Source organism: Peromyscus leucopus, chromosome 8b (genome assembly GCF_004664715.2).
Source record: "Peromyscus leucopus breed LL Stock chromosome 8b, UCI_PerLeu_2.1, whole genome shotgun sequence".
In the NCBI taxonomy this organism is placed as follows: Eukaryota; Metazoa; Chordata; class Mammalia; order Rodentia; family Cricetidae; genus Peromyscus; species Peromyscus leucopus.
Window position 1 is genome coordinate 29,756,407 of NC_051086.1, and position 24,434 is coordinate 29,780,840.

Below are 24,434 nucleotides of genomic sequence, written 5' to 3' on the forward strand. Positions count from 1 at the left end.
CCAAAATGGTTGCTCCAGCTCTACCAATATCTCTAGGTTCAAGGGAAGAGCTGCATCAGCCTTCTGTATCTCCTTATATTTATGAAAGCATAGCTCTTACTTCCTCCAAAGGCCCTTTTGTCTGCTGTACACACTTAGGTTCCTATCTTCTAGTCTGGAACTGTATTATATGACCATCTTTGGCTGTGAAGGAGCGAAAGCTAGCTTTTGATTACATGCTGTAGTGGGAGACAGCACAGGAGCAGTAAGTTAGGTACAGTTGTTGAGTAAGCAGCCAATGGTAGCTGTCACAGATGTATCTATTCCATATTCCTTTTAAATTAAAAATTTAATCGCAAAGAAAGTTTCCAGTTAGTTAAAATACCTGTGAGAGCTGACAAGAGGTGAGACTTAGTGGGTGAGAGTACTTACTGGCAAACCTGACAACCTGAGTTCAGTCCTGTGGACCCACATGGTAGAAGGAGAGAACCAACTTCTGCAAGGTGTCTTGGCCTTCACATGTGTGCCATGGGATGTGTAGGCTTCCATGAGTGGGTGTGAGCATTCATGCACTCACACATATACACAAATAAATCAACCTGGGGCTGGTTACATTCATGGGTTTATATAATAATGTTAAAGGGAATTAAGTTGCCCATCAGGATCCATAATGTGTTAATTCTGAATGTCCTCAAATTTCTGAATCCCTGGATGCTCAAGTCACATGTAAAGTGATTTAGCATTTGCATAAAATCCATTCACATCCTTCCATATACTTTAAATTGACTGTAGATGAATTACAGCACTGAATGAAATGTGAATCTTGTTTAAATAGCTGTTCTATTTTGTTTAGGGAATAATGACAAGAAAATATTCTGTCCATGTTCAGCATAGTGCAATTTTATTTCCAGATACAATCTTAAACTTTAAAAAAAAATTGTGTGTGTGTGTGCGTGCGTGCGTGCGTGCCTATGTCATTGTACACATGTGGAGGTTAGTGGGCAACTTGAGAGAGTTATTTTTCTCCTATCATGCGGTTCTGGGAATCCAGGTCATCAGTGACAGGTCTGTTAATTGCTGAGCCATCTCACTGGCCTTTCCTAATATTTTCAGTCTGGAGTTGGTTGACTCTGAGGATGTAGGGCCTGTGAATATGGAGTGCTGAGTATATATACATACTGTAAACAGGGGGAAAAGCTCTGAAATCAGCAAGACTGATCAGTGGTTCTCAATGCCGTGCATTTGACTTTAATCCCCAGGGGGAAACATGGTAGTGTGGCATAACACTTTTAACACTTTTTGGTGGCCCTAAGTAATGGAGGGGAAGCTGCTATTGACATGTAGAGAGAGTCATAGCTCAGGATAGCCTCATGCTTGCGCTCAGTGTCTCTGCTCCTGGGGACCAGAGGATTAGCCAATCCTTTCATGCAGCTTTTGCAAGGTCTCTATCAGTCCTGAGATGGGGTTAAGAACAGGCCCATGAATGTAAGACTCATTTTGATGACTATGGGTGCAGGGTGCTCATGTTGAGATAACTAACAGCTCATTTGTCAGACAAGCCTTACCCTAGTATCCATGTTGGCAGGAGCAGCATCTTTGGAGAACACTTCTTTCCTGAGACCTGGTAGGAGTCACAGGCTGTGAGTGACCACAGTCTTTGGAGAGGCCTGTGGCTGGGTGATGTGGAGAGCTTGTTGTTGTCTCTCCGCCTGGGTTTGGCATAAACAAGCTGGCCTGGGCATGTGGCTGGTGGAGACAAGAAGACAGCTGGCATTGGAGACAGTGCAGCTGCTGCCAAGTCCCTGATCTGGCCAGGCAGGTACCTTGGCAATTACACTTAGCCTTCCCATTAAAGGTAATTGAGTGTCAGGGAGCTGCAGTGTGGAGGCAGGACACATGGAGTTGTGCCTTCTGAGAAGCAGTGACTTGGTGTATTTCTTTCGTGTTTTTTCTTCATTTTCTTCCCCTTCCCCTTCCTTTTGTGCAGTGCTGGAGCAAACACTTTAGCATCACTGTGTCCCCAGCACCTTTTCTGTTTTTTCTTTTTAAGAAAAGGTCTCACTAGGTTGCTCAAGCTAGCCTTGAATTCATTGTGTAGCCCAGGGAAGTCTCGAACCTCTGATCCTCCTGACTCAGCTTTCCCAGCAGTTAGGATGAAAGGCCTGCACCACCATGCTCATGCAGTTGCTGTGTTTCTTTCTTGACTCTGGAAATGTAGAAGAAAGCCTCCCCTTGAATAGTGAAGTTGGATTAAAGAAGAAGTCCCCTCAAATTTGTGAGCTGCATCCCAAGAACAACAAGGAAATGTGGCCTGGGACATTGATGGATAAATGGAGTGCATGGTAGAGACAAGAGCTGAGATACTAAAATCTGGGAGGGTGAGGATGTGGCTCAGGATGCAATCAGGGCTGGGTCTGATCCCCAGCCCTGCATAAGCTGGATGTGGTAGTACATGCCTGTAATCCCAATTAGTGATACACTGGTGTCCCTTTCTCACAAAGGCCACAGTTGTAAACATATGTGGAACAGTGACACACAGCACTAGTGTACTCTCTGTTCAGATGTTCAGATCATTAGCTGCGTGATCTTGAATTGGTAGCTTTACCTGTAGTCTGTGCCTGTGTTCTCATGTAGAACATAGTAATGGCGCCTTACTGAGCTATGAAATTAAATGAGCTAATACATTATTAATGCATGTGTCTTGTTGCATAGAATGCCATGTTAGTATCCCTCTCCTCCTCTTGGGGCTATTTACATCACACTCTCATGTGTTTGCTGTCTTGCTCTGAGCAAAGCCCATGCATCTTGAACTGGAACCATAGTAGAGAGTGATAGATTTTTCATAGGCCATTGAATTTGATGGAGTCAGTCTCCTTGGTGTGAGTCTAGCCTCTGAAATCTGTGCCTCCGTTTCCTGGTGGGAAGCTTCCTTTTCCTTCAGTTAACCTGTTCCCGAAGTCAGGTCTGTCACCAGGTGATCTCCAGGCCCTCCAGTGACCATCCCCTGAGGTACCTTTTAGATTGCCATTTCCATTTCCACTTGGGCAGACCTTATTAACTTCTTCCAGAAGCTTGCACTGACCTCACAAGAGGAAGTAACAACAATGAGGAAGTAAGATTCTCAGGTCCAGGGTTCCTTAGTTCCTGTCAGTTGTCATATCTGCATAGATGCCTGCCAGCCTGTCTTGGTTTACTTTCTCAAGGATCATATCTCAGTCATCTGTGTATCCTGGTTTTTCCCTTGTTCTTTGTCAGCCTGAGACTTAGGAACTAAGTGAAGTGCAGTGAGTCTGAGAATCACACTGTCCATGTTTCCTTTAGCTTAAGAAGCAGATACAGGTTGGTGAGATGGCTTAGGGAATAAAGGTGCTTGCCACTAAGTCTAGCACCCTGGGTTTAATCTCTGGACACACAATGTGGAAGGAGAGAACTGGCTCTCCTATTGTCTCCTACCCTGTACCCCAAATGCACAAGCACACACACACACACACACACACACACACACACACATACACACACATGCACACGCGCATACACACACACACACACACACACACACACACACACACGAGAAAAACAAAAACAAAAGAAGCAGTTTCTAAAAGGAGTACGTTGTATCATAGTTTGGAATAGAAAAGTCTGGTCACATGTGGTGCCATTGGTGAGGGAAAGATGCCTTCCCCCCCTTGCCCTTTGCTACCTGCTGCAGGTGGGAGAGCTGACCCCAGGATCACAAGAACAGGAGAACTGTCCCTGCCCTTCATTGGCTGTGGTATACAGGAGAGTGTGGCTCTGCACCTGGCCTGGGGAGCACATTAGAGCTGACCCTGTAGGTGAGGGTGCAGGTGAGCCAGTCCACAGAGAGTAGAATTGACCCTGCTCCTTGCTGCATTGGATGAGCTAGCTGGGGCAGTGGTGGAGACCACCCCCTGGTGGTGACAATGAGGGAAAGCTGGTAGGCTAACCTATCCAGTTACCACTCAGGCTCAGAACCAGGCTATGAATTAGCACACCACAACATCCACCCCATTTGTGAACTGTTGGAATGTGTGAAGGGGCCAAACCTGCAGATCCAAAGTTGCAGGGTCTCCATGACACAGGACAACAGGATATCCAGGAGGAGTCCTGGTGAGGGCCAGTATCGATAGGGTAGCAAAAGGCAGAGGCCTTGACCCAGACTTATGATCCATTGCAATGAACAAGTAAAGATGTATGGATTAAGGGGTATAATGTGTGACTCACAGGACCACACTACAGCTTCCATGCCAATTTTTTTTTGTTTTGTTTTTGTATACTTTTAATTTTTTTTTTTTAAGGGGGAGGTTGCAAAGGCAGAGGGCAGAGGTTCGGGGACAGGGAGACGAGTGGGATTGGGATGCATGATGTGAAATTTACCAAGAACCAATAAAAAGTTTAAAAAAAAAAAGAAAAGAACAGGCTGGCCACCACCCAGGTGTGGGTTGGGCCAGTACAGTGAGCACCCCCTTGCCTATCCCACTCTGCAGTGGAGGAAAGGCATGCTCTTTGTGCTTAGGTGTGCCTTCTGTGGGCCAGGTAACAAGTAGAAATGTCAGAACTAGAGCCAGCTCTAGAGAGCTTGCTTAGCATGAATGTGGTTCTGTGATTAAACTTCAGGACCACCAACACCACAAAACAGAAAGAACCATGGCTGGGAATGTTGCTCACTTGTCTACATACATGAGGTCCTAGGTTCAATCCCTAGAACCACCAACCACACACACACCAAAAAGAGAAAAAAAGGGAAAAAAGTAGCCTCACATTCTACAGGTGCTTCAGAAAGATTGACTGTTGTCTTAGAAGGGGACAGCTTCATCCAAAACTTTGCTTACTTGCGGGCCTCCATGATAAAAGGATGTAGACAAAGACATTGGTGTTGATGGATATTGTGGTCGTCTCGACAGGTATATGTCTTTGTTTTAGTTTCTGACAAACTTAGAGAAATGAAAGCAAGCAAGCAAAAATGGGGCTGAGGATGTAGCTCAGTTGATAGTGTTTGCCTGGCATTCAGAAGCCTTGGGTTCCATCCCCAGCACTGCAGAAACTGGGCATAGTGGAGCACACCTGTAGTCCTAACCCTTGGGTGGCTGAAGCAAGCGGATTGCCCTGAGTTCAAGGCTGGCCTGGACTGCATAGGGAGACCCTGTTACAGGACAACATGACTGAGTCTTACATTGTCTATTAAAGTGAATTTTAAAAGCAATTCCTTATTTTCTGTATCTCTGGCATCTAAACACCAGCTATGTGCAGGGAGCAGAGCCTAGATGTCATACCAGGGCTGCAAGGATCTACTGATTTCCAGGGAAGGGCAGGAACGAAGGTCCCAGGCACATAGGCATATCACCCAGGTGAGGGCAGGATCCAAACCAGTGTGCCAGTGGCTCCACTTTTATTTACTGCCTACCGTAATCGTCTGTGGTAGTGGTGACAGTGACACATTACTGTACACTTGTGGCTGAAACACACATTTCTTCCTTCTCCATCTGCAGTTGAGTCTAGAACATGAGTCAACCTGCCCTTAAGGTCCTGGTGTTTTTAGTTTCCAGAGGCTCCCTCTGGCCACATGCTATCATATGTCCTCTGACTTTGATTTTCCTGTGTAAATCCTTGCCTGTGTTCCAGTGGATCACCTGGGTCATGTCCTAATGGATGGATCTTTTATTTAAGCATTGTGGTTACATTTATTTACTTTTTGTGTGTACATGCATGTGTGTCATTGCATATGTGTGGGGGTCAGAGGAAAACTTTAGGGAGTTGTTTCTCTCCATCGTGTGGGTCCCAGAGATTAAAGTCATTAGGCTTGGTCATTAGGCTTAACCCACTGAACTATCTCACTGGCCCTGCTATTGAAAGATCTTTGATTGCATGTCACCTGTGAGGTGACATCTTAACAAGGGGACAGGACTCAGGCATTTGGGGGCCACCCTGTTACCTCCTTTCCTAGTGTACCTGGCACACTGTTAGAACTGAGTATAACGTCTGCTTGTTTGTTTGAGAGAGGGTCATGCTTTGTAGTTCAGACTGGCTTTGAGCTCAAATCTTCCTCCCAAAACCTTCCAAGTACTGTGATTGCAGACCTATGCTGTCATGCCTGGTGGGGCCCAGTTGGTCTTTACTGAATGAGAGGCTGGAGAATATGGGAAGGGTAAAACAGGAGGTGGGTCTGGAATCAGGGTGGCTGTTGTGTGCCTAGGATCATGGTAAAGCAAGGGCCAATTTGAGTAGCATTCATCTTGCCAGCTCCTGTTCTCGAAGTTCTGATGATACTACATCCTGTCCTTCCTTGCCTAGGGTTCTTCTCTTGCTTCACCAGGTGCTTGGTCTGCACATCAGGCATGAGGATTTGGGGTGTTTCTTGGCCAGGATAGTGACTATTTCTTACCACTCTTTAAGGGGAGCCAGAAGGTCTTGATGTGTCTAGCTTAGTGTTTCAGAGATTTTTGTCTCTGAGGAGCTGAAGCCTGGGTGCCTGATGAGGGGTGTCTTTGGGAATGTGGATTCTTAACATTCAGGGACGAACTGATGATGATCAGGTGGGATTCCTCAGCCTCAGTGTTGTTGGTGCTTGGGTTGTTTGCTGGCCTGCTCTGTGTATTAGGCTTGTTTAAACATCTTTGGCTTCTGCCCACAAAGTGCCAGTGGCACAGTCCCTTGACACCTTATTGAAACAACCAGAAATCTTTCCAAGCAATGTAAAATGTCACTTGGAAGACAGACTGGCCTCTAGTTTGAAAAACAGTGTTTTAAATCATAAGTTAGAGGGTAGAGGTGTGGCTTGTTGGTGGAGGACTTGCCTAACTTGTTTGAGGCCCTGGATTTGATACCCAGCATCAATATACCAAAATAAGAGACCCCCCTTATTCCTGTGGCTCAGTGCTGGTTTCTTACCCTTAGGGATGATGCTCAGGCAATAGATGAGTACCTGTTCCCTGTCCCTGCTCTGTCCCAGGCACACCCCTATGTCTGGTACATGTACCCACCACTTTCTGTCCCAGATGGTGCCAGAGAAATTTGGTGACACTCAAGGGTCTGAATTAAAAAGGAGAGGGAAGGGGCTCCTTTCTTGCTTTGAGTGCTTGGCTTGCACATCTGACACGAGGATTTGGGTGCTTACCTGTCCAGGACAGTGACCATTACTTCCCCTTGGTAGCCCAAAATCTGGCTGTGCCTGATTCAGTGTTTCTGAGCTTTATTCTTAGTTGTGATGAGTCAGAGGGCACAGGAGGGTAGCTCAGCTGGCAGCAGGTAGGTGGCACTGCTGCCAGCATGTCACCGAACCTTTCCTCACCCTAGCCTCCGAATTGTTCCAGGATTGCCGTTGGAAACAATACCCATGCCTTCTCTTAAGCAGACCAGTGTTCTGCAGCTCAGAGCATCCCAGGTCAACTACTCCTTGGCTGCTCTTGGCTTCTGAGCTGCTCTGTGGCCAGGTTACTGAGCCTGGGCTTGTTCTGGGCAGGGCCTTTTTAAGTGGCCTGTGGCTGCTATGACCTGTGCCCTTGACCATTGTCAGGGGAAGAAACTTGGAAAGGCCTGGAGCGAGACTCCTGAATGTGTGGCTCTGGGTCTTGGAGTCTACAGTCTCTGCTATGTCCCTGTGTCCCTTTCTGTGAAGCTTAGGATTCTCAGTGGAGAAATGGAGGGCATTGCAGTCTGTGTGCACGAAGAACTGTTCTCAGCCTAACCCTGGGCTTGCACCCACCCCTCCTCGATGTTGTTCCTCATGGCTGCTGACCCTGAACTTCAGTCTGCTGGTGAACAACTAGACTCTGAGGCAAACCAGGTCGTACCCCTGCCATCTCTACCTCTACTGTTGCTGAGGGCCAGTGTCAGGAGTATTCACAAGTTTGATCCAGAACATGCCTTGTCTGCTTTGTACAAGTGAACTTGAATTCTCTAAAGCCGTCCTGTCCCAGAGAGCTTTCATGAGCAGGTTGCTGCAGTTTGGGGTGTTGCAGCCTTCAGAGTCCCAGGATTGAGTTTCAGGGTCAGAGATGGGAGCTCAGGTTTAGGCCCCTCTGGTTCTCTATTCCTGAGCAGACTTTGTGAATAATTTAACCATTCTGTCCTCACCACCCTGTCTAAAAAAGAACAAAATGAGTTGTTGTTTTTTTTTTCCATTTTGCAGTACTGGGAGTTGAACTTAGGGATTCGTGCTAGATAAAAACCACTGAGCTACAGCCTCACCCCCCTCCTTTTTTTTTTTTCCAACTTTTTCTTTTTGAACTTGCATTCTTCTTGCCTTAGACTCCCCGGTACTGACGAGATGTCTTCTTTCGTTTCTCTGACTTTGGAGGCAATAGCAGAGTAGCTCAGACTGGTGCTGGGAGAACCAGAGCTCCCAGCCTGCAAGACTGTGGTGGCTGTTGTCTTGACATTGGTTGGTGCTGGTTCTCTTTTTGGTTTGTTTCCACCTCAGAGATCTTAACCCTTCAGCTTTGCTGCTGTTTGTTAATTAAACGTGAATTGAAGCTGTCGCTGGTATTTTAGAAGTGGCATGTGCAGAGTGAAAATCCAAACAGGACCAAAGATAATAAACTCCAAATCCTAGTTTCTGTGTTTCTTTGGCTTCAGGCCAACCTTCCAACTAATCAGCTGCTCAGGCTCTTTCTTGACTGCCTAAGAAAATGTCCCTGCTCAGCCATGTGTGTCTTCTTTAGGCTGATTTTAGTTGTTTATTTATTTACTTATTTTGGTAAAAAGCATCTTGTTATGTAGCCTAGGCTAGCCTTGAACTCCTCATCTTCCTATTTCAGCATCCCAAGTGCTGGAGTCACACAGGTGTGCTCTTAGTGCCCAACTCTATGGTGATAGTTTGTGTGTGCCTGTACATGTATACATGTTCCCTGTGTGTAGTTCATGTGGAGGCCTCTGTTAACCTTAGTTTTTGAGACTGGGTCATTGGGCTACACTGGCTGGCCAGCAAATGTCAGGGGTCCACCTGTCTTCACCTCCCAGAACTGAGATTACAGTTATACACTGCTGCACTTGTTTTTATTTTTATTTTTATTAATTGTGTGGGTACTAGGGATCAAACTCAGATCCTCATGTTTTCATGACAAGCACTTTACCCACAGTGCCACCCCTCCCCCACTAGTACTGATTTTAGTGTGACAGTGGTACACATAACTGATAAACAGTACAAATGTTTTTATTTCTAGACAGGTTTCTATGTGTGGCTTCAGGCTTTAGGCTGTGCATATTTGCCTGCATGTTATATGCTTGGATCTCAGTTTCTGTCCCCAGAAATGGGTCTTACCGGAAGGTTGAGACAAGGTTCTGTTCTATAATCCACACTGGCCTTAAACTCAGGCCCTTCTCCTGTCTCTGATTCGTAGCTGATTAAAGGCATGTGTCAGTATGCTCCACACAAAATGGCTTTTCACAGTTGTACCCGTGTACCAGAGTGCATTTTGAGGATTTGAGTCTGACATCAGTAGCCACACATAGTGGTGCATACCTGTAATCCTAACACAGGGAGGGTGGAGGGCTGAGGCAAGAGGATCAGGAGTCTAAGACCAGCCTACGTGATATACAAAAGAATCACCTCTGCTCCCTGGCTTCCACCTTGAAAAGGTCACTGTGGTCTCAGGTACTTGGAGCAGAGCTGGCATGCAGCACTGCCACCTGAGTAAAGGCTCATGTGTGCTCTTTGTGTAGGTGGTTTTTTTCTCATCCTCTCTTTTTGAGAAAGGGGCTTGTATAGATAGCCCAGGCTTACTTTGAATTTCACCTGAACCAAATCCCCAGCCTTTCTGCTTTATTTCTTTCTGGGTTTTGCTTAAAGTGCTTTTCTGCTGTTCGCTGTAAGCTCGGCACCTTCCCTGCTGCTTTCTTTCTTGGCATTTGCAGCTGTTAGGTTTAGAGTTGTTTTTGGTGATGTCTGCCTGCCCCCTTTTCCTTCCCTGTGCTGGGGTGAATCCAGGGCCCCATGCCAGGTGAGCGTTCTCCTACCAAGCCACACTCTAGCCTGTTTTCGCCTCTTTCCAGGGAATAAGACTATCAGATAGTGGACCCTTTATCTTTCTGCCAAATGATACGGGCACCTGGAAGTTCCTGATAAGTGATTGTCCCCAGGTGACAAGCCAGACAGTGGCAGGGAACTGAAAACTTAGGATGATCAGGCCCTGGGAATGCTCAGTACACAGTCAGTCCTTGTTGCCCTGAGGACTCCTTGGATATGACTCAGCAGTGGACCAAATTTATGATCGATTTTTCAGGCCGGTCTTCCTTCCTTGGCAAGGCAGAGTCCTTGGCAGACTCCCTGGACTCTGTCATTTGGCCTGGAGCAGTATCGTAAAGGGAGGGATGGCTGAGGAGATGCTCAGACTGTGGGCAGTTCCTCAAGACACTCAGCTGAGCAGGGAGGGGTGGCCAGAGTCAGGGTATTCTAGGCAGGGGGCCTTGTCTGTGGTAGTTTGAATCTGACTCAATGGCAGAGCTTCTGGAGTTTGTCTAGGATGGAATGTGAAGTGGCAGGTGGAATGAAGGCATCTTCAAAGACAGGCACCACCCAGCCCACACCTCAGCACTTGCTGCAAAGCTGACTGGCATGCTGAGACAGGGTCTCATAGTGTATCCCTAGCTGGCCTGTAACTCCTTGCCTTACCAGGCTGACCTCAAACTGACAGATATCCACCTCTGTTTCTCCTACCTAAGTGCTGGGATTAAAGGTGTGTGCTACCACACCCAGCCTTTGGGCAAGTTACTGAGGCCCTGTCTCAAAATAGAAAGTACTGGAGATGTAGCTTAGTGGTAGAGGGCTTGGCTAATATGTGGGAAAGCCTGGGTTCCATCTGCAGGATTGAGAAAAGAAAAATTTAAGAGTGTGCTGACAAAGATGCCCTGTGTCAAGAAAACCAAAAGAACCCTGTAAGACAGAGTTTTATGGACACACAAAGCTCAAGGGCTTGGGAGTTTCCTCTCAGATTCTCCTCAAGGGTCTGGGTTGAGGGCAAGGGGACTAGGAGAGTGGGGCAGAGCGTACATTCCGCACCCTGGGTCACATAGGCTCATCTCCAGCTGGGTTTGTGTCAGGGCAGTTGGGTTCCTGGGTAGTTGTAAGCTCAATCAGGCTGGATTGAGTTCTGAGGATCCTTGGTTAAGAGAGAGCCCTGGGGAAGGAAGACCAGGTGACTGGTGTCTTGAGTTGGTGGCAGTAAGTCCTTTGCTTGAGCCTAGAAGTGACAGCCACAGTGCCTGCTGTGTGACTCAGGTTGAGGTTGGATGAAGGAAATATTGGGAGGCTCCAGGTGTTCTTGTCCAGCTGTGCTTAGGGCCATCATGGGCTGTGAGGACAGATGGCAGGTGGGGCTCCTGGCTCTGTGGCTGTGTGAGTTTGTGCTCACAGCTTTTCCTTTGGAGTCCCTTCCTGTCCCTCTGGCTCAGCTCTGGGGCAAGGTGCCCATCTCAGCAATCCCCCTTCTTCAAGGAGATGCCCTCTCCTTCGCTAATGGCATTTTCAACTGATCTGCCTTGTGCAGGAAGGAGTGCACCTCTAGCTGGAGCCTTTCCTGCTCCTTAGACATTTTCAGCACCAGTGGTGGGTGGCAATGGTGACAGTGGTTGATCTGCTTTGAGTAGCCATGTGGGATTAAGCTCTTCCATATACCACCCCTTTAGTTCTTTTCAGAACCTTCCAAGCACTTCACCTTCCTGGCCCCTATACTGGGGAAATCCCTATGTCCTTCCCAGATTCACAGAAGGTTGAGGTCTTAGGTCAGAATCCACATTTATGGTTTGAAAGCCAGGGCTCTTAGCTAGACCTGGGCTGCTGGTGACTAAGAAAACTATGGACTGTTATTTTTTTAAACAACAGCAACTAAGAAAACCATGGACTTTTTTTTTTGTTGTTGTTGTTGTTTTCAAGACAGGGTTTCTCTGTGTAGCTTTGGTGCCTGTCCTGGATCTTGCTCTGTAGCCCAGGCTGGCCTTGAACTCACAGAGATCCGCCTGGCTCTGCCTCCTGAGTTAAAGGTGTGCACCACCACCACCCAGCTATTTTTTAAACAACAACTAAGAAAACCATGGGCTGTTATTTTTTAAACAGCAGCAGCAGCAGCACCAGCACCAGCACCAACAACAAATAAAACAACCAACCAAGAGAGCTGAGGAGATGGTTCAGTCAGTAAAGTGCTTGCTATGCAACTTTGAGGACCTAAGTTCAATCCCTTGTAACCAAGTAAAAAGCCAGGAGTGTGAGTTTGCAATCCCAGTGCTGATGAGGTACAGATGAGGACCCCTGGGGTTCACTAGTGAATTGGTGAGCTCCAGGCCAGTGAGAGATGCTGTCTCAAAAAATAAGGTCCTTTGGCATTCATACAAATGTATGCATATTCACATTTGCACAGTGGCACACACACTTACACATAAGCACATTCACATTTGCACAGCTACACACACACTTACACATGCACATTCACATTTGCATAGCCACACACACTTAGTACATATATACACATTCACATTTGCACAGCCACATACACACACACTTTAAACATGTATTTTTGCACAGCCATACATACTTACTACATATATGCACATTCACATTTGCATAGCCACACACACTTACTGCATATATACACATTCACATTTGCACAGCCACATACACACACACACTTTTAAACATGTATTTTTGCACAGCCATACATACTACATATATGCACATTCACATTTGCACAGCCACACACACTTAACATGTATGTACATTCACATTTGCACAGTTGTACACACATGTGTGCATGTTCATATTTGCACAGCCACACACTTATACATGTATGCACACTCACATTTGCAGTTCTACACACATACACATGTGTGCACACTCACATTTGTACACTCACACACACACATATATGCACATTCACACTTGCACAGCCAGACACACTGAAGCTAGTGCTGGGAGGGCAGAGGTAGTTTTAGATGTTTTCTTTACTTAGCAACTTCCAGGCTCCCACTGGGGTAGGGTGAGGAGAGTCAAAGGTAGTAAGTGCTGTGGCCTGAGTGCTGAGGTCTTGAAGTACAGAAGTGGTGGTGGACAAGAAACCTATTGTGAAAGTGGGATGTTGGCAATCTGGAGAGTGAGGAAGAAGGAGTCTTAAAGGTCTTTAGGTTTTTCTTTTCTTTGTTCTTTTCACTCTGGGGATCAAATCCAGGCCTCATACATGCTAGGCAAGCACTCCATTATTGAGTTGCATCCCCAACCCCACTAGTTGGGTTTTGATGGATGCATAAGAGTTTGTCAGAGCAGAGCCATATTAGAAGGATCTAGGCAGCAGTGTCTAGATGAACCACTCACTTCCAAAGAAGTGCCTAGAGGGCAGACTGTGTGTGATGGGGAAGTACGGGGCTTATCTGAAGTTCCAGCTGGAGCTGTCTGTAAGACTAGACCATCTTAGCTAGCCCCTTTGAAGTTGTCCTGAGCAATTTGTAGTACAAAGCTGATTTTTGTGTGGTGTTTGTCAGCTTAATGGCATTACCACAATCCAGGTGGATTTGTTGTTGCATGGCCCCCATCTTCTTGGAGACTTCAAAGGTTGCTGTTAGGTCACAGTTCACTTAAATACATTTTCAAGCATATTACACCTGTTCAGAGGTTTTCTTGGTCTGGACCTTGTTGCTGGGTCTTAACAGCTCCCTCAGGGGAGCGAGTGAGAAAGTGTGGGGAAGGGGGTGAAAAGGTGCAGAATCAATGATGCAGACACCAAGAGACAGATGAAAGGCAAACAGCAGACTCTTTTTTTTCAGTAACGGGGAAGGCCTTATATACCCTCCTCTCAGCACCCAGGCTGTGTCCCGATCTGGTGATATTGCATGGTTGCCCCTCATTAGCTAGGCACGATCAGGAACTCTGGACAGTGCCTGTTGCTCAGCCCTCAGGCAGACTCCAAGTTGGCTCATAAGGAAGTATGTTGTGTACATGCCTTGGCAACTGTTTTGAACCAGTTTCCTGGACCCTATGGGCTTACTACAGGACCTGGCTTTCTGTGTGCCTACAGCCGATCTTTGACCACATGAGCCAAGCTTTAAAGAAACAGACCACCTCTGTGTGTCTATATGCTCCTTCTACTACAGCTCCAGCTCCACTTAGCACATGGTGCTTGCTGCTGGCCACACTCCCTTGGGTTGGTCCAGCAAGCTACCCCACTGGCTCTGGGCTGCTGCTGGTGCTTGTTTTTTGTGAGAGCTGAGCCTCACACCTGCCACTGCTGCCGGAGCTGCACTTACCTGCACCAGCTCTGGGAAATTGTTGGACCCACTCTTAAACACATGAGGTTTTTTAAACCATGTGTCTTAATTCCATATTAGAATTTTGTACTGTAGATTGCCATGTGGCCCATGCCATCTTGGACATCAGCTTATTCAGCAGCAGGTGTTTCTACCTAGTCTCCTAGGAGTGGTGTGCTGGCTGTTCACAGGCCCCCCACTTAAGTGCTTGGCTGTACACCAGAGCCTCTTAAAAGATCCGCGCCACTGTATGCCATGAGCACTGGGCTTACTGAGAGACTACAGTTGCTGGAAAGCCACATCTGACTCCATGTCCGGAACTCTTCTCAGCTTTCTCAGGCCCTGTGCTTGGATATATGTGTTGGATGCCAATTGTAGCAGGTCTTTCTTTAGACCTGAATAATGACAGGGAGACTTACTTCTTATTAAGTATGAAAGTTTGGCCTTAGTTGTTCCCAATGAATCCTTTTATATTAATCTGTTTTCTTCCTTGTTGCCCGTTACCTCTCCTCAGTATTGTACATCCAACTTTCTCCATGTCTGGCTGGTGAATCTCCCACCTCAGATTCATTCCTAGAGTTCCTATCTCTGTCCAGAAGTCCTGCTTATCCTATCCTGCCTAGCTATTGGCCATTCAGCTCTTTATTAAACCAATCAGAAGGTGCCTTAGGTGAGTGAGGTAAAACAGAGACACATCTTTACACAGTGTAAAAAAAAAACATTTATCCCAACACTCATTGATCTGTCAATTTGCCAAATAAGATTTGCCAAATAAGATAGGCCATTTAGCTCTAGGGATTTGTTTGTCTCAGCCTCCCATCTTGGCTTTCCTGGAATTACAGGCTACACCACCATATTCCAGCTTGCACCTCACCCCCTGTGGCACATTGGTGTTTGGGATCATTTGAACTTAGGTCTTCATGTTTATAAGAGTGAAATGCAAGGCCTCACTCTGTAATAACAACTTCATGAGACTAGGCAAAGCAGAAAAGGACACCAGACTAGAGAAAGGCAAAAATGTCTGGCATTCCAATTCAGGGCAAGACAGTGGTTTTTAAAATGTATAATATACTAGAGAAATGGCTAGTGGTTAAAAGCATATAGTGGCTCACAGCTACCCATAACTGCAGTTTCAGAGGATCTAAAACCCTATTCTGTCCTCCAAGGGAATATACATACATGCAGGCAAAACTCTCAACACATAAAATAAATATAAAAGAATTAGGTGCCCAATGGCAAGAAATTCTTGCTCTCTTTTTCTTATAGATTGGTATTCCAGAAAGTTAGAATCTTCTGCATAGCCCCACTTCCCCAATTCTCCATCCTGTTGGTTCAGGACCTATTTTAGTTAGGGTTTCTATTGCTGTGGCAAAACACCGTGACCAAAAAGCAGGCTAGGGAGGAAAGGGTTTATTTGACTTACTCTTCCATATCACTGTTCATCACTGAAGGAAGTCAGAACAGGAACTCAAACAGAACCTGGAGACAGGAGCTGATGCAGAGGCTGTAGAGGGATGCTGCTTACTGGCTGCTCATCAGGGCTTGCACCTTCCCCATCAATTACTAATTAAGAAAATGCCTTACAGCTGGATCTTATGGAGGCATCTTCTCAATTGAGGATCCTTCTTTTCAGGTAACTCTAGTTTGTGTGTCAAGTTGACATAGACCAGCCAGCACAGGATCAAAGGCCTTATCTAATGAATATCATGGGGGCTTGAAATTGCCCCCTCTTCTGATTCTGGCATCAGTCAAGTAGCAGACTGCCTATAACTCTGACCTTAGAGTCAAGCAGGTGCCAGCCACCGAGTGCCACTGCTCTTGGATGAGTTCTCAGTGCACCTCATACTGAAAATGAATTGTATCAGGTTTTACAAGAAGGCAATTGAGTTATCAACTGAGCCATTTCCCTAGTTTGACCATTAGTTAGGGAGTCAGTGAAAATTTATTATGCAGAGAAGAGGGGACACAGACCTAGCCAATTGATATTGGTTGTGTGTGTGTGTGTGTGTGTGTGTGTGTGTGTGTGTGTGTGTGTGTGGTGCTAGTATGCTAGGTGAATACTCCAGCACTGACCTACAGCCCTATTCCTGTGTCATTTATTAATCAAGTCTGAATATTCTTTCAAGCATTCAAGCAGCAGACTACCTTGATTTTTTTCAAGTGCTCAATGTCATATGTCATAAAGAAGAGAAGAAGTTAAACTTTGGTGGGAGATCTGCCCTGTAGGATTGGCCAGGCTCAGAAGCTTGTAAATACCTGGGGTTTGGGCATGGCTGCCCTGTGTAAGCCTGTGGTGCTTGTTTTGAGGGTCTTGTCTGTCCTGCTACACCCCCTCCCCATACCAGGAATTGAATTCAGGGCCTTGTGCATTCTAGGCAAGCACTCTACCACAGAGCTACATCCTCTTTCCATTTTTTATTTTACATATTGTGTAGTTTCTGTGTGTGAGTACACATGCTACTGTGTGAGTGTGAAGGCCAATGTGTGGGAGTGGGTTCTTTTCTTCCACCACTAGGGGCTGGGGGAGTAAACTCATGTCCTTAGGCTTCGTGGCAAGCTGCCTTGCCTGCTGAGCCATCTCACTGGCCCTAATTTTTTATTTTTTAACAAGTTCCCCAGCCTGGCCTTAAATTCATTCTATAGCCCAGGCAGGCCTTGAATTTTCAGGCTTCTGCCTCAGTTTTCCAAGCACCTGGATGACGGGCTGGTATCAGCAGTTCTGGCCAATAAGTCTACACTTTAAATAAACTGACTGACCAGTTGCACTTTCTATTCCAGAAGTTACTGCACACAGACATGTGCATGCCTGCCATATACAGACCTTCTGGATTATTTATGTAATGCTATGTTGTTTGTTTGCAAGAGTGGACAGAATGAGGCAGTGGGAGGTGGAATTAAAGTCAAGTTTGTCATGTGAAGTTTGGCATAGTGTGGCTGTCATCAAGAACAAGGGTACTCTTAAAGGAATGAGGACAAGAGGGCCTGACAGCAGGGGTCGTCTTTCACTGGACTACAGAGAGTACTTGTGTATTTTTGTTACAGATGTACTGGCTATCCTCCGTCTGGAAGGGTGCACAGGAAGTTAATAATAGTTGCCTCTGGAGAAGAGACCCGTGGGAGTGGCTTGAGGACAGCTTGGGGCAGAATCTGTCAGTTCTTTCTCTCCCTCCTTCCCTTCTTCCCTTCCTTCTTTCAAAAAATGTCAAGAATTAGACAGATCTTGTCAGTAATGGAAGTTAGTTTTCATAGTCCAGTGTGGTGGCACACACTTTTAGTTCCAGCACTCTGAGGCAGAGGCAGGCAAATTGCTATGACTTTGAGGCTAGCCTGGTCTACATAGTGAGTTTCAGGCCAGCCAGGGCTGCAGAATGAGACCCTGTTGCAAAACAAGAAAAGAAAGAAGCTGGCTTCAGATGCCACTTAGGTTAAAAAAAAAATAACAAGGAAAGGCTGGGGCTGTGGTCCAGCTGGGAGCGCTTACCCATTGTGCACTAGGCTTTGGGGTCATCAGTGCCACAGAAAACTGGGTGTGGTGGTGCAAGCCTCTAATACATTTCATCCCAGCACTCTGGAGGGAGAGACAGCAGGATCAGGAATTCAAGGTCATGTCTGCCCTATCTGCAGTTTGAAGGCAGCCTGGGCTGAGACCTTGTCTCAAAATAAGTCTGGTGAGAGAAAAGTGCTTGTTGCCAAACCTGAGTTTGATCCACATGGTGGAAGAAGAGCTGACTCCCAAAGTTGTCTTCCTACTTCCATATGCACATATATATGAATAAATCTAAGAAAAAACTTTTTTTTTTCTTTTTAAAGCAAGGTGCAGAATAGAGTTGACTTCATGGTACCTTTAAGGAAAATTAAATCATTTGCATCTGGGTGATATCTGGAAGGATAGCTTAGCAAGGAAAGGAAACATAGCAAGAAAAGCTTACCTGTGAGGAGGTTTAACAGGCTGTGTGTAAGGGGAAGAAAGGCTAATTTTTCACCATATTATTTTGTATACTTAGAAAAAGTTTTAACATATCATGTAATTACCTGTGAAGGGCAAAGAAGTACCAAAAGAAAGGAATCATGGGTGAATTTGTTGTGTGCATTGATGGAGGGATAATGAGTGATGGTGGTTACTGACAGGATGATAAATGGTGCTGGTGGCGGCACTGGTTGCGGTGTGGAAAGGTCACGATCATGACAGAACCCAGTGTTAGTTTTTAGAGCTTTATTAGGAGGGAAACGGGTGTGGGGGTGGGAGGGGTTAGGGTGGGGAGTTGGGGGAGAGGGGAAAGAGGAGAGCCAGGCCTAGAGAGAGAGAGAGAAAGATGGTGGTGGTGGTGGTGGTGGGGGAAGGAACAGAGCAGAGCAGAGAGAGAGGGTGGGGTCTGAGTACAGCAGGTGGTCTGAGATGGTGGCTCTTTCCCTAAGATGGAGCCTGTAAAGTTAAGTCTAGACCTTCACATTCCAACTGCTGGGATTAAAGGTGTGCACCACCACACCTGGCCCAGCACTTTATTTATACTTTTTAAATTAAAAAAGTTTGTGGCAGCTGGGCAGGTGGTGGCACACGCCTTTAATCCCAGCATTCGGGAGGCAGAGGCAGGCGGATCTTTGTGAGTTCGAGGCCAGCCCGGTCTACAGAGCGAGATCCAGGAAAGGCGCAAAACTACACAGAGAAACCCTGTCTCGAAAAACCAAAAAAAAAAAAAAAAAAGTTTTGTGGCTTCAGTGAGGTGGTTCAGTGGGTAAAGATGCTTACCAACAAGCTGACAACGTGAGTTTGACTCTTGGGACCCACACAGTAGAGAGAGAGAACCACCTTCTGCTAGTTGCTCTCTGACCTTTACTTGGATGCTGTTGCGAGTGTGCGTGCACACACACAAGTATAATATAATGTTAAAAGGTGTTGTGTATACATATGTGTGCAAGTGCATGTTTATGTATATATACATTTGGAGTTCAGAGAACATCTTCAGCTGTCATTTCCCATGTGCTGTCAACTTTGATTTTTTGAGATGAGGTTTTCACAGGTCTGTAGCTTGCCAAGTACACTCCATCCTCCCAGCATTGTAATTACAGGTGTTCACTGCCACACTGAGCTTTAAACATTATTATTATTATTATTATTATTATTATTATTATTATTATATAGTCCCAGCTGGCCTAGAACTCACTGTATACAGCAGGCTTTCCTCAAGCTCACAGAGATCCATCTGCCTCTGCCTCTGCTGGGATTAAAGGCGTGTGTTATCATGCCTGGCCCCTATTTTTTTTTTTTTTTTTTTTAATGTGGGTCCTGGGGATTGAACTCAAGTCCTCATGCTTTCTCAGCAAGTACTTTAATACTGAACCATCTCCTTAGCCCCTGACAGTAGCATTTTCTATGAACATCTAGCCTAAGGACAGACACACAGTACTGCTGTCAGGGCATTATGTGCTGATGGTGATAGAGGTCTGGAGTCTTTAATTCTTGAGGCAAATATGCAAATGACCTTATTATCCCCAGGTTCTTCAAAGTTCAAGAGCTCATCTGTCCTTCAGGTCCCTTTAAGTGACAACCTACCTCCATCTCTCAAGCAGAGGCACTTGCAGCTCTAGGCTTACCTGCCCTTTGCTCCTGTTAACTTGCTGCCCTGGCTCTCTGGCCACTGATGTTTTGAAGTTTGCAAAGTGTTGAGAGGTCCCTGGATGTAGGAATCATGGTTTATTTCTTTGAGCCTAGAGTAGCTGGATTTGAACTCTGTGAGCCCTGTTCCCTCGTGGTGTGACAGCTGACCTTTGCATGTGCTTGTGTCCACAGGATTGGAATGTCACATGGCAAACCAGCAGCCCTGACTTTACCAAGTGCTTTCAGAACACCGTCCTCACATGGGTGCCTTGTTTCTACCTCTGGTCCTGCTTCCCCCTCTATTTCCTCTATCTCTCCCGACATGACCGGGGATACATCCAGATGACAAACCTCAACAAAGCCAAAACTGTAAGTCATCTAGTGTCGATGTGGGGTGGGGCACAGAGATAGGTATGCAGCCCAGCCTTGTATAAAGTAGGCAGAAGAATGTGATAGATCAAGGCTGGAAATTTGGAGCTAAACATAGGTTCAAAACATGACTTTTGAGTGAATATTTAACCTCCATGGTCTCAATTTCCCTGTGTATGCCCTGGGGCTGCTGGAAGCTTTCTCAGAGTATCATAAGAAGGTCTTCATGAATTAAAACAATTTACTTGTATTTTTTTTTTTTTTTTTACTTTGAAAGTTATTTCAGGTCTGAGGGTATGTCTCACAGATCCCCAGAACCCTTGTGAAAGTAGAGGTGGAGACAGGAATCCCTGATTAAGCCAGACTATCTGAAAAGGGATCTCTAGAGTCAAACAAGAGACCTTGCCTCAGGAATAAAGTGAAAGGCAATTAAAAGATACCTGGTAGGAACCTCTGGTCTCAGTGTGCACCTGTACCTGCACACGTGTGTGTCCCCACACACATGCACCTGCATGACACTCACATGCAGAAAAAACAGAAAAAGTTTTCATTTTGAAATAATTTCAGACTACAGAAAATCGCCAGGATAATACAAATCCTGCACCAGCCTCTCTGCCTGAGCATCACATTGGCCAGGGTTTCCAGTGTTGCCATTTGTTTCCTCCTTAGTCTTTGCTTTTTTCATGTGCACATATTCCTATGAATTTTTTTCTTGGCCCTTTGTGAAGAGGTGACATATACCATGCCCTTAAGCTCCTTGATTCTTTTTCTAACCTTTTTTTTTTTTTTTTTCTGAGGCAGGGTCCTGCTCTGTAACCCAGGCTGGCCTGGAACTCGAGATCCCCCTGCCTTTGCCCCTGTTCTTCCCATGCTAGGATTTCAGACCATCACACCTGGCGTATCCATCACTCTTCAGTATTTCTTTCCTCAAATTGAGCTGTTCTTTTATTAAAGTACCATCAGTGACAGGCAGGGATGGAACCATCTTAAGCCCCTGAGGGGCTCTAGCAGCTGTGGCTAGATGTCAGATTCCATGCAAGGTACTAGGGGTATGAGAATAAGTAAGATGACTGGGCATGGTGGAGCACATCTGTCTTCCCAGCACTCGGTAGGCTGAGGCAGGAAGATCAGGAGTTCAAGGCCAGCCTGGGCTACATAGTGTGACTCTGTCATAGAGACAGAGTAAGAAGCCGGATGCTTTAACTGAGGACCTTGGAGGTTGCCTGGTGCCCTTGTGGTAAACTTTTTTGTGGATGGTAAGAGAGATCCCAGGATTGTTGTTGTAAGGTGCCGTGATGTTCCCTTTTCTTCCAGGCTTTAGGATTCTTGCTGTGGATCATCTGTTGGGCAGACCTTTTCTACTCTTTCTGGGAAAGACATCAGGGAGTGTTCCTAGCCCCAGTGTTACTGGTCAGCCCAACTCTGCTGGGCATCACCATGGTGAGTTGTTGACTGGTGGGACTAGCAATGAGAAATGAGAGGACTTGGGCTGTGGTGTGCCTGAGTCGTAAAGTGTTTGCCTAGCATGAGCAAGGGCATGAGTTCTATTGACAAAAGAGAAGTTTCTCAATGAGCCAGGCATGGTGGCACATGACTTCATCCTAAGCACTTGTTGGGCTGGGGAGTTCAAGGTCAGCCTGGGCTACGTGAGACCCTGTTTCACAAAGCCAAGAAATAGAGGTTAGAGAGATGGTTCAGTACTTAAAAATGCTTGCAGTTCTTGCAGAGGACCCAAATTTGGTTCCACCATGCACACTGGGTGGCTCATAACTCTTGAAATTCCAACTCCAGGAGGATTCTTCTTCGGACGTTTGTGGGTACCCACATACATTTAGTATATGCATAGACACATACACATACCTATTAATAAAAATAAATCTGAGAAAAACAAAAACAAAACCTAAAACCAATAGACAGGACTGATGAGATGGCTCAGAGGGTAAAGGTGCATGTTGTGTAAGCCTGAAGATGTGAGTTCAAGCCCTTGATCCCATACAAAGGCAGAAGAAGGGAACCAACTCTATATAAGTTGTCTTCTGACTTCCACATGCTCACCATGGCATTTGTGACATACATGTTTTGTGTGTATGTGTACACACACATACACACACACACATACACACACACACACAATAATAAAATTTTTAAAACCTCCAAAACAAAATATGGAGAGTCACTAATGTTTAGGGGAGCCATCAATAGGAGCCACAGTCCCTATCCTGCTCTGCAGCTCACTACATCTTTAAGTGAAGTTTACAGACTGTTATTTGTAGTAATTTCTTGAGAGATGGATTCAGGAGTTCTGAGGCTTTAGGGGGGCAGAATAATAAGCAAAGTGGGAAGCAGTGCTGGCTTCTAAGATCCCACAGCTCAGCACCAAAGACAGTTGTCTTTAAGTTCACAGAAACATGTTGAACGGGTACTGAGTCTGGCAGGACTCCTGGTATTGTACATGAGCTTCAAGTCATTTCAAGATTGACCCTGTGGGACAGGCACCATGTGTCTCCTTTTATAGGTCATGAGATGAAGGCACAGAGAGGCCCAGGGTTGTGTTTGAGGTTGTGCAGTTCATGGGTAGCTGAGCCAGGCTTGGGTCCTGTGCTGTCATGTGTATACCTGCTGCATTGTGGTCAGAGTGATGTTTCCAAATTAACTTGTGTGCTTTGGGCTCCTCTGAGAAGCCCAGAAGGTTCTTAGAGAACAGAAGCCTTGGCAGCTGGAGGGAGAGGAGGAGGAGGAGGAACAAACTCAGAGCAAACTTGGGAGCAGAGAAGAAGTTTATCTACAGAAGGGTTGGAGGTATGTAAGGAAGACCAGGCTGTAAAGCAAGGACACTGGAGGCTCAGGAGACAGGGGTGTGGACAGCTGGCTCAGTACTGGGGACAGGGAAGACATAGTGCTGCTGATGGCTATGTTTACCAGGTGCTAGGCACAGTACTGACTCCTTCATGGCTCATTTTCATACATTTGCACATTCTTCCCAAGTTTTAGATAAATGAGTAGAAGTCCAGAGAGGTGACAGGACTGGGCTTAGGTCACAAAGCCAGGAAATGGTAGAGCCACACTCCCACTGCTGTCCTGATGTCTCTGGTGTCTCTTGACTTACTCTCTGGTTCTCCTGCTGGCCTGGGATTCCTTGTAGGCACTCTAGTAGGCAGTCAGCAAACATGCTGTTGCCCTGATTGTGAGATAAAAGTGTTGCCTGTCTGAGCACAGACATCAAATGGTTTCTCTACAAAAGACTAAAGCTATATACAGAGCTTTGAGTAGGGAGCTCTGAACTTGGATCTGGGGGTGCTAGTGAAGGAGACTTCATTGAGGGGAGGAATAATGAAGCTAAGGCCCAAAGGTGAATCGGATGAAGGGTGTGAGGGCAGAGGACTATCCTGTTGAGAGCAGCATGTCCAACAGTCCTAGGGTAAGTGAGAAATGGAGTGTTGGCTGTGTGTCTGGAACAGGGATGGATTAGAGGGGATCAGGGAGAATGTGACAGTTGGGAGGTAGAGGACCCCAGGGAACTCTAGCCTCACAGCATGTGGGGTCTGCTTTGCCTCTTCTCAAAGCTGGGTCTCAGTTCTAAACTGAGCTTTCCTCACATCCCTGTTAGGGCTTTACTAGAATCAGGGACTGGGGACATGGCTCAAGTTTCTAAGAGCACTTGCTGCACAAGCATAAAAATCTGTTCAAATCTCCAACACCCATGTAAAACATTGGACATGCCATATATATCTGTAAACCTATGCTATGGAGAGCAGAGGCAACTTGGCCACTACCCAGCTCCAGGTTAAATGAGAGACTCTCTGTCGAGAGAGTAAGGCAGAGAGGATGGAGCAGGACACTCAGAATTGTCCTCTGGCATCCATATGTACACCCACACAGAGCATATATGACACACACACTCCCATACAAATACACACGCAGAATAAAAAGAAACCGTTAGAAAATTGCTACAACTTGGGCTGGAGAGATGGCTCAGAGGTTAAGAGCACTGACTGCTCTTCCAGAGGTCCTGAGTTCAATTCCCAGCAACCACATGATGGCTCACAACCGTCTATAATGAGGTCTGGTGCCCTCTTCTGGCCTGCAGTCATACATGCTGTATACATAATAAATAAATAAATCTTTAAAAAAAGAAAGAAAGAAAATTGCTACAACTCTTTAGGTAAGTGCTATGGTACAGCTGAAACTGGGGTAAGTGCCTCTTCAGGCAGTTCTTGGACCCCTGAGTCATGCATGGTTTCCCATG

General features: G+C 46.1%; 1 protein-coding gene across 2 annotated transcripts in view; it reads left to right on the forward strand.

Moving 5' to 3' along the window:
* Window positions 1-24,434, forward strand: part of Abcc1 (ATP binding cassette subfamily C member 1) — a 114,339-nt gene that overhangs the window by 20,575 nt on the left and 69,330 nt on the right. For both annotated transcript variants that reach the window (XM_028858395.2, XM_028858393.2), the window contains exons 2-3: window positions 20,012-20,188; window positions 21,503-21,628. In XM_028858395.2, the coding sequence (XP_028714228.1) occupies window positions 20,012-20,188; window positions 21,503-21,628 (303 nt within the window). The remainder of the gene's footprint in view (window positions 1-20,011; window positions 20,189-21,502; window positions 21,629-24,434) is intronic.